The 13,806-nt window shown below is 46.3% G+C and overlaps 1 protein-coding gene across 1 annotated transcript; it reads right to left on the reverse strand.

The window, feature by feature from the left end:
* Window positions 1-5,442: 5,442 nt before the first annotated feature.
* Window positions 5,443-13,591, reverse strand: ELOB (elongin B). The gene is given in 4 exon segments (XM_030970509.1): window positions 5,443-5,695; window positions 11,196-11,261; window positions 12,782-12,920; window positions 13,501-13,591. Coding segments are annotated over 4 exon segments (339 nt in total). The 5' UTR covers window positions 13,504-13,591; the 3' UTR covers window positions 5,443-5,564.
* Window positions 13,592-13,806: the final 215 nt, after the last annotated feature.

Consider the following 13,806-nt stretch of genomic DNA (forward strand, 5'->3'; position numbering starts at 1 on the left):
GTGAAAATTTCCATTTTCAGGGTGGATCTTTGGGGTGAAAATTGCCATTTTTGGGGTTAAAAATTCCAATTTTTGGTGTAAATTTTTGGGTGGAAAATTGCCATTTTCGGGGTGAATTTTGGGGTTTAAAATTCTCGTTTTTGGGGTGAAAATTTTCCAATTTTTGGGGTGAATTTTGGGGTGAAAATTCCCATTTTTGGTGTGAATTTTAGGTTGAAAATTCCCTTTTGGGAAGAATTTGGGGTGAAAATTCTCGTTTGGGGTGAAAAAATTTCCATTGGGTGGAATTTTGCGGTGAAAATTCCCATTTTCGGGGTGGATTTTGGGGTGAAAATTGCCATTTTTGGGGTGAAAATTCCCATTTTGGGGTGGATTTTGAGGTGAAAATTTCCTATTTTCGGGGTGGATTTTGGGGTGAAAATTGCCATTTTCAGGGTGAATTTTTGGGTGGAAAATTCCCATTTTTGGAGTGGAATTTGGGGTGAAAATTCCCATTTTCGGGGTGAATTTTTGGGGTGAAATTTGCCATTTTTATGGTTAAAATTTCCCATTTTTGGGGTGGATTTTGGTTTGAAAATTCCCATTTTTGGGGTGAAAATTCCCATTTTTGGGGTGGAATTTTGGGTGTAAAATTCCCATTTTCAGTGTGAATTTTTGGGGTGAAATTTGCCATTTTTGGGGTGAAAATTCCCATTTTTGGGGTGGATTTTGGGGTGAAAATTCCCGTTTTCGGGGTGGAATTTTGGGTTAAAATTCCCGTTTTCGGGGTGGATTTTGGGGTGAAATTTGCCGTTTTCGGGGTGGAATTTTGGGTTAAAATTTCCATTTTCGGGGTGGAATTTTGGGTTAAAAATTCCCATTTTCAGGGTGGATTTTGGGGTGAAATTTGCCATTTTTGGGGTTAAAATTCCCATTTTTGGGGTGGATTTTGGGGTGAAAATTTCCTATTTTCGGGGTGGATTTTGGGGTGAAATTTGCCATTTTGGGGTGGATTTTGGGGTGAAAATTCCCATTTTCAGTGTGAATTTTTGGGGTGAAAATTCCCATTTTTGGGGTGGATTTTGGGGTGAAATTTGCCATTTTTGGGGTGAAAATTCCTGTTTTTGAGGTGGATTTTGGGGTGAAATTTCCCATTTTCGGGGTGGATTTTGGGGTGAAAATTTCTATTTTGGGGGTTTTGTGGGAAATTTGCCGTTTGGATTGGGGTGGCACCGGGGTGGATTGGGGTGAAATGTGCTTGGGCAGGTGGCACGGGGGTGAGCATCTTGGGGGAGCTCCGGGGGAAATTTGGGGCCATTTGGGGCGGATTTGGGGTCGGGTTGGTGGGGAAGGTGAAAAAATTCAACTTTGGGGGAAAAAACCGGAATTTTGGGAAGGATTTGGGTGAAAATGCTGAGTTAAAGGGGGGGAGTTTGGGGGGGAAATTCCCATTTTGAGCTGGAAAATTTGGGGTAAAAAATTCCCATTTTGGGGTAAAAAATTCCCATTTTGGGGGGGAAATTTGGGGTAAAAAATTCCCATTTTGGGGTAAAAAATTCCCATTTTGGGGTAAAAAATTCTCATTTTGGGGGGAAAATTCCCATTTTGAGCTGGAAAATTTGGGGTAAAAATTCCCATTTTAGGGATGGATTTTGGGGTAAAAAATTCCCATTTTGGGGGGGAAATTTGGGGTAAACAATTCCCATTTTGGGGTAAAAAATTCACATTTTGGGGTGGGAAATTCGAGAGTAAAAAAGTCTCATTTTGGGGGTGGGAAATTTGGGGTGAAAATTCTCATTTTGGGGTAAAAAGTTCCCATTTTGGGGTGAAAATTTGAGGTAAAAAATTCCCATCTTGGGGTCAAAAGTTCCCATTTTGGGGGGAGGAATTTGGGGTAAAAAATTCTCATTTTGGGGGGGAAATTTGGGGTAAAAAAATCCTGTTTTGGGGTAAAAAATTCCTATTTTGGGGATGGATTTGGGGGTAAAAAATTCTCATTTTGGGGGGGAAATTTGAGAGTAAATATTCCATTTTGGGGTGGGAAATTTGGGGTAAAAAATTTGTATTTTGGGGTAAAAATTTCCCATTTTGGGGTAAAAAATTCCCATTTGGGGATGGATTTTGGGGTAAAAAATTCTCATTTTGGGGGGGAAATTTGAGGTAAAAAATTCCCATTTTGGGGGGAGGAATTTGGGGTAAAATTCCCATTTTGGGGGAATTTGGGAGTAAAATTTCCTTTTTGGGGATGGATTTTGAGGTAAAAAATTCCCATTTTGGGGTAAAAATTTGTGGTAAAAAATTCGCATTTTGGGTCAAAAATTCCCATTTTGGGGTGGGAAATTTGGGAGTAAAATTCCCATTTTGGGGGGGAAATTTGGGGTAAAGAATTCCAATTTTGGGGTAAAAAATTCTCATTTTGGGGGTGTAATTTGGGGTAAAAAATTCCCATTTTGGGGGGGGAACTTTAGGGTAAAAAATTCCAATTTTGGGGTAAAAAATTCTCATTTTGGGGGGAAATTTGGGGTAAAAAATTCTCATTTTGGGCATGGATCTTGGGGTAAAAAATTCCCATTTTGGGGTAAAAATTCATGGTAAAAAATTTCCCATTTTGGGTCAAAAATTACCATTTTGGGGTGGGAAAATTGGGATAAAAAATTCCCATTGGGGGTGGGAAACTTGGGGTAAAAATTCCCATTTTGGGGTAAAAAATTCTCATTTTGGGGATGGATTTTGGGTTAAAAATTCCCATTTTGGGGTGAAAAATTCAGGTAAAAATGCCCATTTTGGGGTGAAAATTCCCAGTTTTGGGGCAGGTTTGGGGAGGAATTTGGGGTAAAAACTTTTAATTTAAGGGGTGGATTTTGGGGCAGAACTTGGGGTGAAAATTCCCTTTTTTGGGGTGAAAATGTCCCGTTTGGGGGTGGATTTTGGGATGAAAAACGCCCAGTTTTGGGGTGGATTTTGGGGGGTAAAAAATAGTAATTTTGGGGCATAATTTTGGGTGGAAATGTTGGATTTTGGGGTTAAAATGTGGGGTTTGGGGTGAAAATGTTTGGGTTGTTTGGGGGTCGGCTATTTGGAGGTGGAAAATTCCCCGCTCTGAGGGATTTTAGGCTGGAAATGTCAATTTTGGGGTGGATTTTGGGTCAAAATGTCACAATTTGGGGTTAAAAATGTCCGGGTTTGGGGGTAAAAATGCTGAGTTTGGGGGCGGATTTTGGAGGTGAAAATTCCCAATTGAAGGGCGGATTTTAGGCTGGAATTGTCAATTTTTGGGGTGGATTTTGGGGTAAATTTGCCACTTTTGGGGGTGGATTTTGGGGTGGATTTTAGGCTGGAATTGTCCATTTTGGGGGTGGATTTTGGGGTGAATATTGCAATTTTCGGGGGCGGGTTTTGGGGTAAATTTTGCCATTTTTGGGTGTGCATTTTGGGGTAAATCTGCAGGTTTTGGGGGGTGGATTTTGGGGCGAATGTTGCCATTTTTGGGGGTGGATATTGGGGTGAATTTTGCCACTTTTGGGGGTGGATTTTGGGGTGGATTTTGGGGTAAATTTGCCATTTTTGGGGGTGGATTTCAGGGTAAATTTGCAGGTTGTGGGGGGTGGATTTTGGGGCGAATGTTGCCATTTTTGGGGGTGGATTTTGGGGAGAATTTTGCCATTTTTGGGGGTGGATTTTGGGGTGAATTTTGCCATTTTTGGGGGTGGATTTTGGGGTGGATTTTAGGCTGGAATTGTCAATTTTGGGGGCGGATTTTGGGGTAAATTTGCCATTTTTGGGGGTGGATTTTGGGGTGGATTTTAGGCTGGAATTGTCAATTTTGGGGGTGGATTTCGGGGTAAATTTGCCGTTTTCGGGGGTGGATTTTGGGGTAAAACCGCTCGGTTTGGGGGTTGGATTTTCGGGTGACCTTGCCCATTTTGGGGGTGGAATTTGGGGTGAAACCTCCATTTTGGGGGTGGAATTTGGGGCAAAACCTCTGAATTTCGGGGTTGGTTTTGTGCTTAAAATCCAATTTTAGGTGGGGGAATTTTGGGGTTCCAAGGCTCAGCCTGGGGAGGGGTTTTGGGGCAGATTTGGGGCATTTTGGGTCTGGGGGCTTTGGAGCTTTTGCCCCATGGCAGGATTTGGGGCGGGGTCACTTTAAGGGGGGCGGGGTCACTTTAAGGGGGGGCGGGGTTTGGGCACATTGGGGGCGGGGCTTGGTCGCTCTCGGGGTCCCCTCCCCCCAAATTTTGGGTCCCCCCGGCCGCTGGGGGGCGCTCTGGCCCCGCCCCCTCCTCACCCCTCTCTTCTCTTACAGCTCCGCCCCCCGAAGCTCCGCCCCCGACTTCAGGCCCCGCCCCCTTTTTTCCTCATCCCTCCCCTTTCATCTGCAAGCTCCACCCCTTTTCCTATCCAAGCTCCGCCTGTTCTCCCTTGACCACGCCCCCAATGCTTTGCCCCCGCCCTTTCCTGTTTAAGCCCCGCCCGGTTTTCTCCGAGGCCCCGCCCATTTTCTCCGCAAGCCCCGCCCCCCTTTTCGTTCGGTTTCCTGTTTTACATTAAAACGACCCAAAATGGAGTGGGCGTGGTCTGTGATTAAGGGCGTGGTCTGTGATTGGGGCGTGGCTTGGGGAGGGGGCGGGGCTTGGGTTGGTCCATTCTTTGGGGGGGGGGGGGGATGGAAAAACCCCAAAGAGCCAAAAATCCCCAAAATTCCCCCAAAAAACCCAAAATTTTCTCTTGGGAACCCCAAATTCCCTTCCAGGATCCCCAAAATTCCTCCCTAAAACCCAAAATATTCTCCTGGGACCCCAAAATTTCCTTTTATGACCCCAAGATTTCCCCCCAAAAATTCCCTTGGGACCCCAAAATTTCCCCCCAAATCCTCCCAGGATCCCCAAAATTTCCCCCAAAACCCCAAAATTTTCTCTTGGGAACCCCAAATTCCCTTCCAGAAGCCCCAGAATTTCCCCAAAAATCCCAAATTTTCTCTTGGAACCCCAAAATCTTTCCAGGATCCCCAAAATTTCCCTTAAAACCCCCAAATATTATTTTGGAACCCTGAAATTTCCTTTTATGACCCCAAAATTTCCCCCCAAAAATCTTCACAGGATCCCCAAAATTTCCCCAATATTTTCTCTTGCGACCCCAAAATTTCCCCCCAAAATCCTCCCAGGACACCAAAATTTCCCTTTATGACCCCAAAATTTCCCCAAAACCCCAAATTTTCCCTTGGGACCCCAAAATTCCCCTTCACAACCCCAAAATCTCCAATTTCCCCCCCAAAATTCCCCTTCAGACCCCAAAAAACCCCAAAAAATTCACTCTGAGCTCCCCTCAGCCATTTCCAGGGGATGTTTTTATTTGAAATTTTTAATTTTTTCCATTTTTTTCCCATTTTTTCCCCATTTTTTCCCCCATTTTTTTCCATTTTTCCCCATTTTTTTCCCATTTTTTCCCCCTTTTTTACCATTTTTCCCCATTTTTTCCATTTTTTCCCCATTTTTTTCCCATTTTTTCCCCATTTTTTCCCATTTTCCCCTGCCCCCCCCACCCGGGAGCCCCAAACCGGGCGGATTTCAGCCCAAAAAGGCCCCTCAGGGCAGGGGGGGGTCGGTGGCGGCGCCGCTCGAGTCCTGAGGCTTCATCACGTCCGGCAGCTCCGGGGGGCTCGAGAACGGCTCGATGCGCAGCCCCTCGAAGGATTCCTCTGCAAACCGGGGAAAGGGTTAAAATTGAATGTGGGGAGCCCAAAACCCCCAAAAAAATCCCAAAAAAATCCCCCAAAAAATCCCCCAAAAAAAAAACCCCAAACCCACACCCCCAAAATTCCTCTGCAAACCAAAGGGTTAAAAAAATCCCCCCAAAAATCCCCAAAAAAAAAATCCCCCAAAATCCCCAAAAAATCCCCAAAAACAAAAAAAAAAAATTCCCAAAAAATCCCCCCAAAAATCCCAAAACAAAAAACCCCAAAAAATCCCCCCAAAAACCAAAAAAAAAAAAAAAAAAATCCCCCAAAAAATCCCCAAAAAACCCCCCAAAAAATCCCCAAAAAAAAATCCCCAAAAATCCCCAAAAAATCCTCCAAAAAATCCCCCAAAAAAATCCCCAAAAAAAGTCCCCCAAAAACCCCAAAATATCCCCAAAAAATCCCAAAATCCCAGCCTGAAATCCACCCCAGCAGCCCCTCGAAGGATTCCTCTGCATTCGGGCGGGAAAGGGTTAAAATTGAATGTGGGGAGCACAAAAATCCCAAAAAAAAATCCTCAAAAAATCCCCCAAAAAAAGCCCAAAAAATCCCCCAAAAATTCACAAAAAAACCCCCCAAAAATCCTCCAAAAAAACCCCATAAAAATCCCAAAAAAATCCGAAAAAACCCCCAAAAATCCTCCAAAAAATCCCCCAAAAAATCCCCAAAACAATCCCCCAAAAAATCCTCCAAAAACCCCCAAAAAATTCGAAAAAACCCCCAAAAAAAGCCCAAAAAACCCCAAACCCCCCCCCCAAAAAAAACCCAAAAAATCCCAAAATCGCGGCCTGAAATCTCCCCCAGCAGCCCCTCGAAGGATTCCTCTGGGAATCGGGGGGAAAGGATTAAAATTGAATTTAAGGAGCACAAAAATCCAAAAATCCAAAAAAAATCCCAAAAAATCCCCCAAAAAATCCCAAAAACCCCCAAAAAATCCCACGAAAAAATCCCAAAAAAAACCCCAAAAAATCAGCAAAAAAATCCCCAAAAAAATCCCCCAAAAAATCCCCAAAAAATCCTCCAAAAAATCCCCCAAAAAGCCTCCCCCAAAACCCCAAAATATCCCCAAAAAATCCCAAAATCGCAGCCTGAAATCCACCCCAGCAGCCCCTCGAAGGATTCCTCTGGGAATCGGGGGGAAAGGATTAAAATTGAACTTAAGGAGCACAGAAATCCCAAAAAAATCCCCAAAAAATCCCCAAACCAAAAAAGCCCCCAAAAAAGCCCCCAAAATTCCCAAAAAATCCCCCCAAAATCCTCCAAAAAATCCCCCAAAAATTCCCAAAAAAAAACCCAAAAAATCCTCCAAAAAAACCCCAAAAAATCCTCCAAAAAATCCCCCACAAAAAACTCCAAAAAACCCCCAAAAAATCCCAAAATCCCACCCTGAAATCTCCCCCAGCAGCCCCTCGAAGGATTCCTCTGCAAATCGGGGGGGAAAGGGTTAAAATTGAATGTGGGGACACAAAAATCCCCAAAAAAAATCCCCAAAAAAATCCTTCAAAAAAATCTCCAAAAAATCCCCCCAAAAAAACCCCAAAAATCCCCATTTTTCCCCCCAAAATCCCCTTTAGTCACCCCAAACCCCCATTTTCCCCATAAAAATCCCCATTTTCCATCCCAAACCCCCCAGGACCCCCAGGGACCCCAAAATCCCCATTTTTCACCCCAAAATCCCCTTTAGACCCCCAAAATCCCCTTTATTCACCCCAAATCCCCATTTCACACCCCAAATCCCCGTTTTTCACTCCCAAACACCCCCAAACACCAAACCCAACCAAATCCCCCAGTTTCACCCCAAAATCCCCTTTTCCACCCCAAATCCCGTTTCCCCCCCCAAATCCCGGTTTCACCCCAAAATCCCCATTTTTCCCCCCAAATCCCATTTATTCACCCCAAATCCCCGTTTTCCCCAAACCCTTCACCCAAATCCCCGGTTTTCACCCCAAATCCCATTTATTCACCCCAAAATCCCCGGTTTTCACCCAAAATCCCCGTTTTTCACCCCAAAATCCCCGTTTTCACCCCAAATCCCCTTTTTTCACCCCAAATCCCATTTATACACCCCAAACTCCCCTTTTTTCCCCCCAAAATCCCCGTTTTTCACTCCCAAACCCCCTTAGGACCCCCAGGGACCCCAAAATCCCCATTTTTCCCCCAAAATCCCCGTTTTCCCCCCCAAATCCCATTTATTCACCCAAAATCCCCCCTTTTTCCCCCCCAAAATCCCATTTATTCACCCAAAATCCCCATTTTTCACCCCCAAATCCCCCTTTTCACCCCAAATCCCGTTTTCCACCCCAAATCCCCGTTTTCACCCCAAAATCCCCGGTTTTCACCCCAAATCCCCGTTTTCACCCAAATCCCTGTTTTTCCCCAAATCCCCTTTTCACCCAAATGCCCGTTTTTCCCCAAATCCCACATTCACCCCAAATCCCATTTTCACCCCCAAACTTTAACCCCAAATCCCATTTATTCACCCCAAATCCCGTTTTCACCCAAATCCCGTTTTCACCCCAAATCCCATTTATTCACCCCAAATCCCGTTTTCACCCCAAAAATCCCGTTTTCACCCCCAAATCCCCTTTTTCACCCCAAATCCCATTTATACACCCCAAACTCCCTTTTTCCCCCAAAATCCCCTTTTTCTCACTCCACCCTTAGGACCCCCAGGGACCCCAAAATCCCCATTTTTCCCCCCAAAATCCCGTTTTCCCCCCAAATCCCATTTATTCACCCCAAATCCCCGCTTTTCCCCCAAATCCCCGTTTTTCCCCCAAATCCCCGGTTTTCACCCCAAATCCCATTTATTCACCCCAAATCCCATTTATTCACCCCAAATCCCCGTTTTCACCCCAAACAATCCCTTTTCCCCCAAATCCCATTTATTCACCCCAAACTCCCGTTTTCCCCCAAATCCCATTTATTCACCCCAAACTCCCGTTTTCCACCCCAAATCCCCATTTTTCACCCCAAATCCCCTTTCCACCCCAAACCCCCAGGACCCCCAGACACCCCAAAATCCCGTTTTTCACCCCCAAATCCCTTTTTTCACCCCAAATCCCATTTATACACCCCAAACTCCCTTTTTTCCCCCAAAACCTCCTTTTCACTCCCAAACCCCTCGGGCCCCCAGGGACCCCAAAATCCCCATTTTTTCCCCCAAAATCCCCGTTTTCCCCCCAAATCCCATTTATTCACCCAAAATCCCCATTTTCACCCCCAAATCCCCGTTTTCCACCCCAAATCCCCGTTTTCACCCCAAATCCCGGTTTTCACCCCAAAAATCCTTTTCCACCCAAATCCTGTTTTCCCCCCAAATCCCGTTTTCACCCAAATGCCCGTTTTCCCCCAAATCCCATTTATTCACCCCAAATCCCCGTTTCACCCCAAATCCCGTTTTTCCCCCAAATCCCGGTTTTCACCCCAAATCCCATTTATTCACCCCAAATCCCGTTTTCACCCCAAATCCCCGTTTTTCACCCCAAATCCCATTTATTCACCCCAAATCCCCGTTTTTCACCCCAAAATCCCCGTTTTTCACCCCAAATCCCCTTTTTTCACCCCAAATCCCATTTATACACCCCAAACTCCCCCTTTTTTCCCCCCAAAATCCCCTTTTTTCACCCCAAACCCCCCTTAGGACCCCCAGGGACCCCAAAATCCCCATTTTCCCCCAAAATCCCCGTTTTCCCCCCAAATCCCATTTATTCACCCCAAATCCCCGTTTTTCACCCCAAATCCCCATTTATTCACCCCAAAATCCCCATTTTTCCCCCAAATCCCATTTATTCACCCCAAATCCCCGTTTTTCCCCCAAATCCCCGTTTTCCCCCCAAATCCCCGTTTTTTCCCCCAAATCCCCGTTTTCACCCCAAATCCCATTTATTCACCCCAAATCCCATTTATTCACCCCAAATCCCCTTTTTCCCCCCCAAATCCCATTTATTCACCCCAAACTCCCCGTTTTTCCCCCCAAATCCCATTTATTCACCCCAAACTCCCCGTTTTCCACCCCAAATCCCCATTTTTCACCCCAAATCCCCGTTTTTCACCCCCAAACCCCCAGGACCCCCAGACACCCCAAAATCCCCGTTTTTCACCCCAAATCCCCTTTTTTCACCCCAAATCCCATTTATACACCCCAAACTCCCCTTTTTTCCCCCCAAAATCCCCGTTTTCACTCCCAAACCCCCTTAGGACCCCCAGGGACCCCAAAATCCCCATTTTTCCCCCAAAATCCCCGTTTTTCCCCCCAAATCCCATTTATTCACCCAAAATCCCCGTTTTTCCCCCCAAATCCCATTTATTCACCCAAAATCCCCATTTTTCACCCCAAATCCCCGTTTTCCACCCCAAATCCCCGTTTTCCACCCCCAAATCCCGTTTTCCACCCCAAATCCCCGTTTTTCCACCCCAAATCCCCGTTTTCCACCCCAAATCCCCGGTTTTCACCCCCAAATCCCCGTTTTTCACCCAAATCCCTGTTTTTCCCCCCAAATCCCCGTTTTTCACCCAAATGCCCGTTTTTCCCCCCAAATCCCATTTATTCACCCCAAATCCCCGTTTTTCACCCCAAATCCCCGTTTTTCCCCCCAAATCCCCGGTTTTCACCCCAAATCCCCATTTATTCACCCCAAATCCCCGTTTTCCCCCCAAATCCCCGTTTTTCACCCCAAATCCCATTTATTCACCCCAAATCCCCGTTTTTCACCCCAAAATCCCCGCTTTTCACCCCAAATCCCCTTTTTCACCCCAAATCCCATTTGTACACCCCCCTTTTTCCCCCAAAATCCCCTTTTTTCCTCCCCAAACCCCCTTAGGACCCCCAGGGACCCCAAAATCCCCATTTTTCCCCCAAAATCCCCGTTTTTCCCCCAAATCCCATTTATTCACCCCAAATCCCCGGTTTTCACCCCAAATCCCCATTTATTCACCCAAAATCCCCATTTTTCCCCCCAAATCCCATTTATTCACCCCAAATCCCCCTTTTTTCCCCCAAATCCCCGTTTTTCCCCCAAATCCCGTTTTCCCCAAATCCCCTTTTTCACCCCAAATCCCATTTATTCACCCCAAATCCCATTTATTCACCCCAAATCCCCGTTTTTCACCCCAAATCCCCGTTTTTCCCCCCAAATCCCATTTATTCACCCCAAATCCCCTTTCCCCCAAATCCATATTCACCCCAAACCCCTCCACCCCAACCCTCACCCCAACCCTACCCCACCCCCCCAACCCCCAAAACCCGTCCCCCAAATCCCCGTTTTCACCCCAAATCCCATTTATACACCCCAACCCATTTATTCACCCAAATCCCCGTTTTTCACCCCAAATCCCGTTTTCCCCCAAATCCCATTTATTCACCCCAAACTCCCCGTTTTCCCCCCAAATCCCCGTTTTCCCCCAAATCCCGTTTTCACCCCAAACTTTTTTACCCCAAATCCCGTTTTCACCCGTTTTAAAGTTAGGCGGCCAAAATAGGGGGGCGCCGTCTAAATTTAGCCCCCAAAGTAGCCCAAAGTCTTGGAATCCTCCAGCAGCTGGTAGCCCCAAATAACCGAAAAGCGCCGGAAATTTAACCCAAAATAGCCCTGAAATTAACCCAAAATAGCCCTGAAATATCCCCTGAAATTACCCCAAAATAGCCCTGAAATTACCCCAAAATAGCCCCAAATTTAACCCAAAATAGCCCCAAATTTAACCCAAAATATCCCTGAAATTACCCCAAAATAGCCCCAAATTTAACCCAAAATATCCTCAAATTTAACCCAAAATAGCCCCAAATTTAACCCAAAATAGCCCCTGAGGTGTGCCCCAAATATCCTCAAATTTAACCCAAAATAGCCCCAAATTTAACCCAAAATAGCCCCTGAGATGTGCACAAAATATCCCCAAATTTAACCCAAAATATCCCCTGAAATTACCCCAAAATATCCCCAAGTTTAACCCAAAAGAGCCCGAGGTGTGCACAACATATACCCAAAATATCCCTGAAATATCCTCAAAATATCCCCAAAATATCCCTAAAATATTCCTGAAATTATCCCAAAATATCCCCTGAAATATGCCCAAAAAATCCCCAAATTTAACCCAAAATAGCCCCAAATTTAACCCAAAAGAGCCCCTGAGGTGTGCACAAAATATCCCCAAAATATCCCTGAAATATCCTCAAAATATCCCCAAAATTACCCCAAAATATCCCTAAAACATTCCTGCAATTACCCCAAAATATCCCTAAAACATTCCTGAAATTACCCCAAAATATCCCTAAAACATTCCTGCAATTACCCCAAAATATCCCCAAATTTAACCCAAAGTATGTCCAAAATATCCCCTGAAATATCCCTGAAATTACCCCAAAATATCCCGAAAATTACCCCAAAATATCCCCAAATTTAACCCAAAATATCCCCTGAAGTATGTCCAAAATATCCTCAAAATTTCCCCTAAAATCCCCAAATCCCCCTCAAATCTCCTCAGATACCCCCAAACCTCCCCAATTCCCCCTCACATCCCCCCTCACATTCCCCTTAAATCTCCCCTAAAATCCCCAAAATTTCCCCTAAAACCCCCCAAACTCCCTTCAATCCCCCCAAAAATCCCCAAAATTTCCCCTAAAATCCACAAAAATCCACAAAATTTCCCCTAAATCCCCCAAAAATTCCCCTAAAATCCCCCTCAAATCTCCTCAGATACCCCCAAACCTCCCCAATTCCCCCTCACGTCCCCCCTCACGTCCCCCTTAAAATCCCCCCTAAAATCCCCAAAATTTCCCCTAAAAACCCCCAAATCCCCCCTAAAATCCCCAAAATTTCCTGAAAAACCCCCAAACGCCCCCTAAAACTCCCCTAAATCCCCAAAATTTCCCCTAAAAACCCCCAAAATTTCCCCTCAAATCCCCCGAACTCCCCCTCTCAACTCCCCTCCAAAATCCCACCCAAAACCCCTCTCAAACCCCTCAAATTTCAAAAAAAACCCCAAACCCCCTCAAACCCCCCAAAACCCCTCAAATTTCCAAAAAACCCCCAAAATTCCCCCAAAAATCCCCCATGAACCCCTCGTTGCCCGCCTTGTAGAGCCGCTGCTCCTCGGGCGGCCGGTGCAGGATTCCCTGCACGATTCTCTTCAGCTCCAGCACGGTCGAAGATTCCTTGGCCTCGGTGAAAATCGTCGTCTTGTGCCGCCGGATCATCAGGAACACGTCCTGGAGGCCGAAAAAATTCGATTTTTGAGGATTTTATTCAAAATTTTGAGGGTTTTTATTCCATTTTTGAGGGATTTTTATTCCCATTTCAAGCCGCGGCTGCTGAGGGAGCGAGCGGGGTTAAGCTTAGGATGGGGCGTGGCTTGTAAAAAAAAAGGCGTGGCCAGCACAAAAATAAGGCGGGGTTTGCCTTTTAAGGGCATAACTAATTAATAAAAGGTGTAATTAAAGCAGAAAGGGGCGTGGCTGTTAAAATTTAAGCGTTGTTTGCATAAAAACAAATCAAGGTTTGGGATTATCGAAGGGCGTGGTCGGCCTGAGGGGAGGTGGGCGTGGCCTCGCTGAGGGGGCGCGCGCGGAGTGGGCGTGGCCTCGCTGAGGGGAGCCGCCCGCGCTCGCTTATGTGGGGGGGGGGGGATGGGGGAAAGCGGTTTTAGGGCGAAATTTCGGCATTTCGGGCAATTCCTTCGCGCTTTTCCCGATCCTAAAGTGACAAAAAGCTCCGAAACGGCCCCAAAATCGCCGCGGAGCCGCCGCCGCCGCCTCCTCCTCCTCCTCCCCCGGGGGCTTTCTCTCTCACCATGGCGGCCGCTCCGCCGGCTCCGTCTGCGCCGGGTCCGCCGCGATCCCAGCGGCCCCCGCGGCGCCCGCGCAGAGAGAGAAAGGAGCGCGAAATCTCGCGAGAGCCGCCGCCATCTTGAGAAGGGTTCAGAAAGCGGTGAAGAGGGCGCCGCCATTTTGAGGAGGGAAAACGGCGGGGGGGGATTTTGAGGGGATTTTGAGGAAATTTTGAGGGAATTTTGGGGTCAAACAGCGCGGCCCTGTTGATTTCGGGGCGTTTGCAACATTTTCAGGACGAATCGTGGCGTTGTCGCGAATTTTTGGG

This window comes from Camarhynchus parvulus, unplaced genomic scaffold, assembly GCF_901933205.1.
Source record: "Camarhynchus parvulus unplaced genomic scaffold, STF_HiC, whole genome shotgun sequence".
NCBI lineage: Eukaryota > Metazoa > Chordata > Aves > Passeriformes > Thraupidae > Camarhynchus > Camarhynchus parvulus.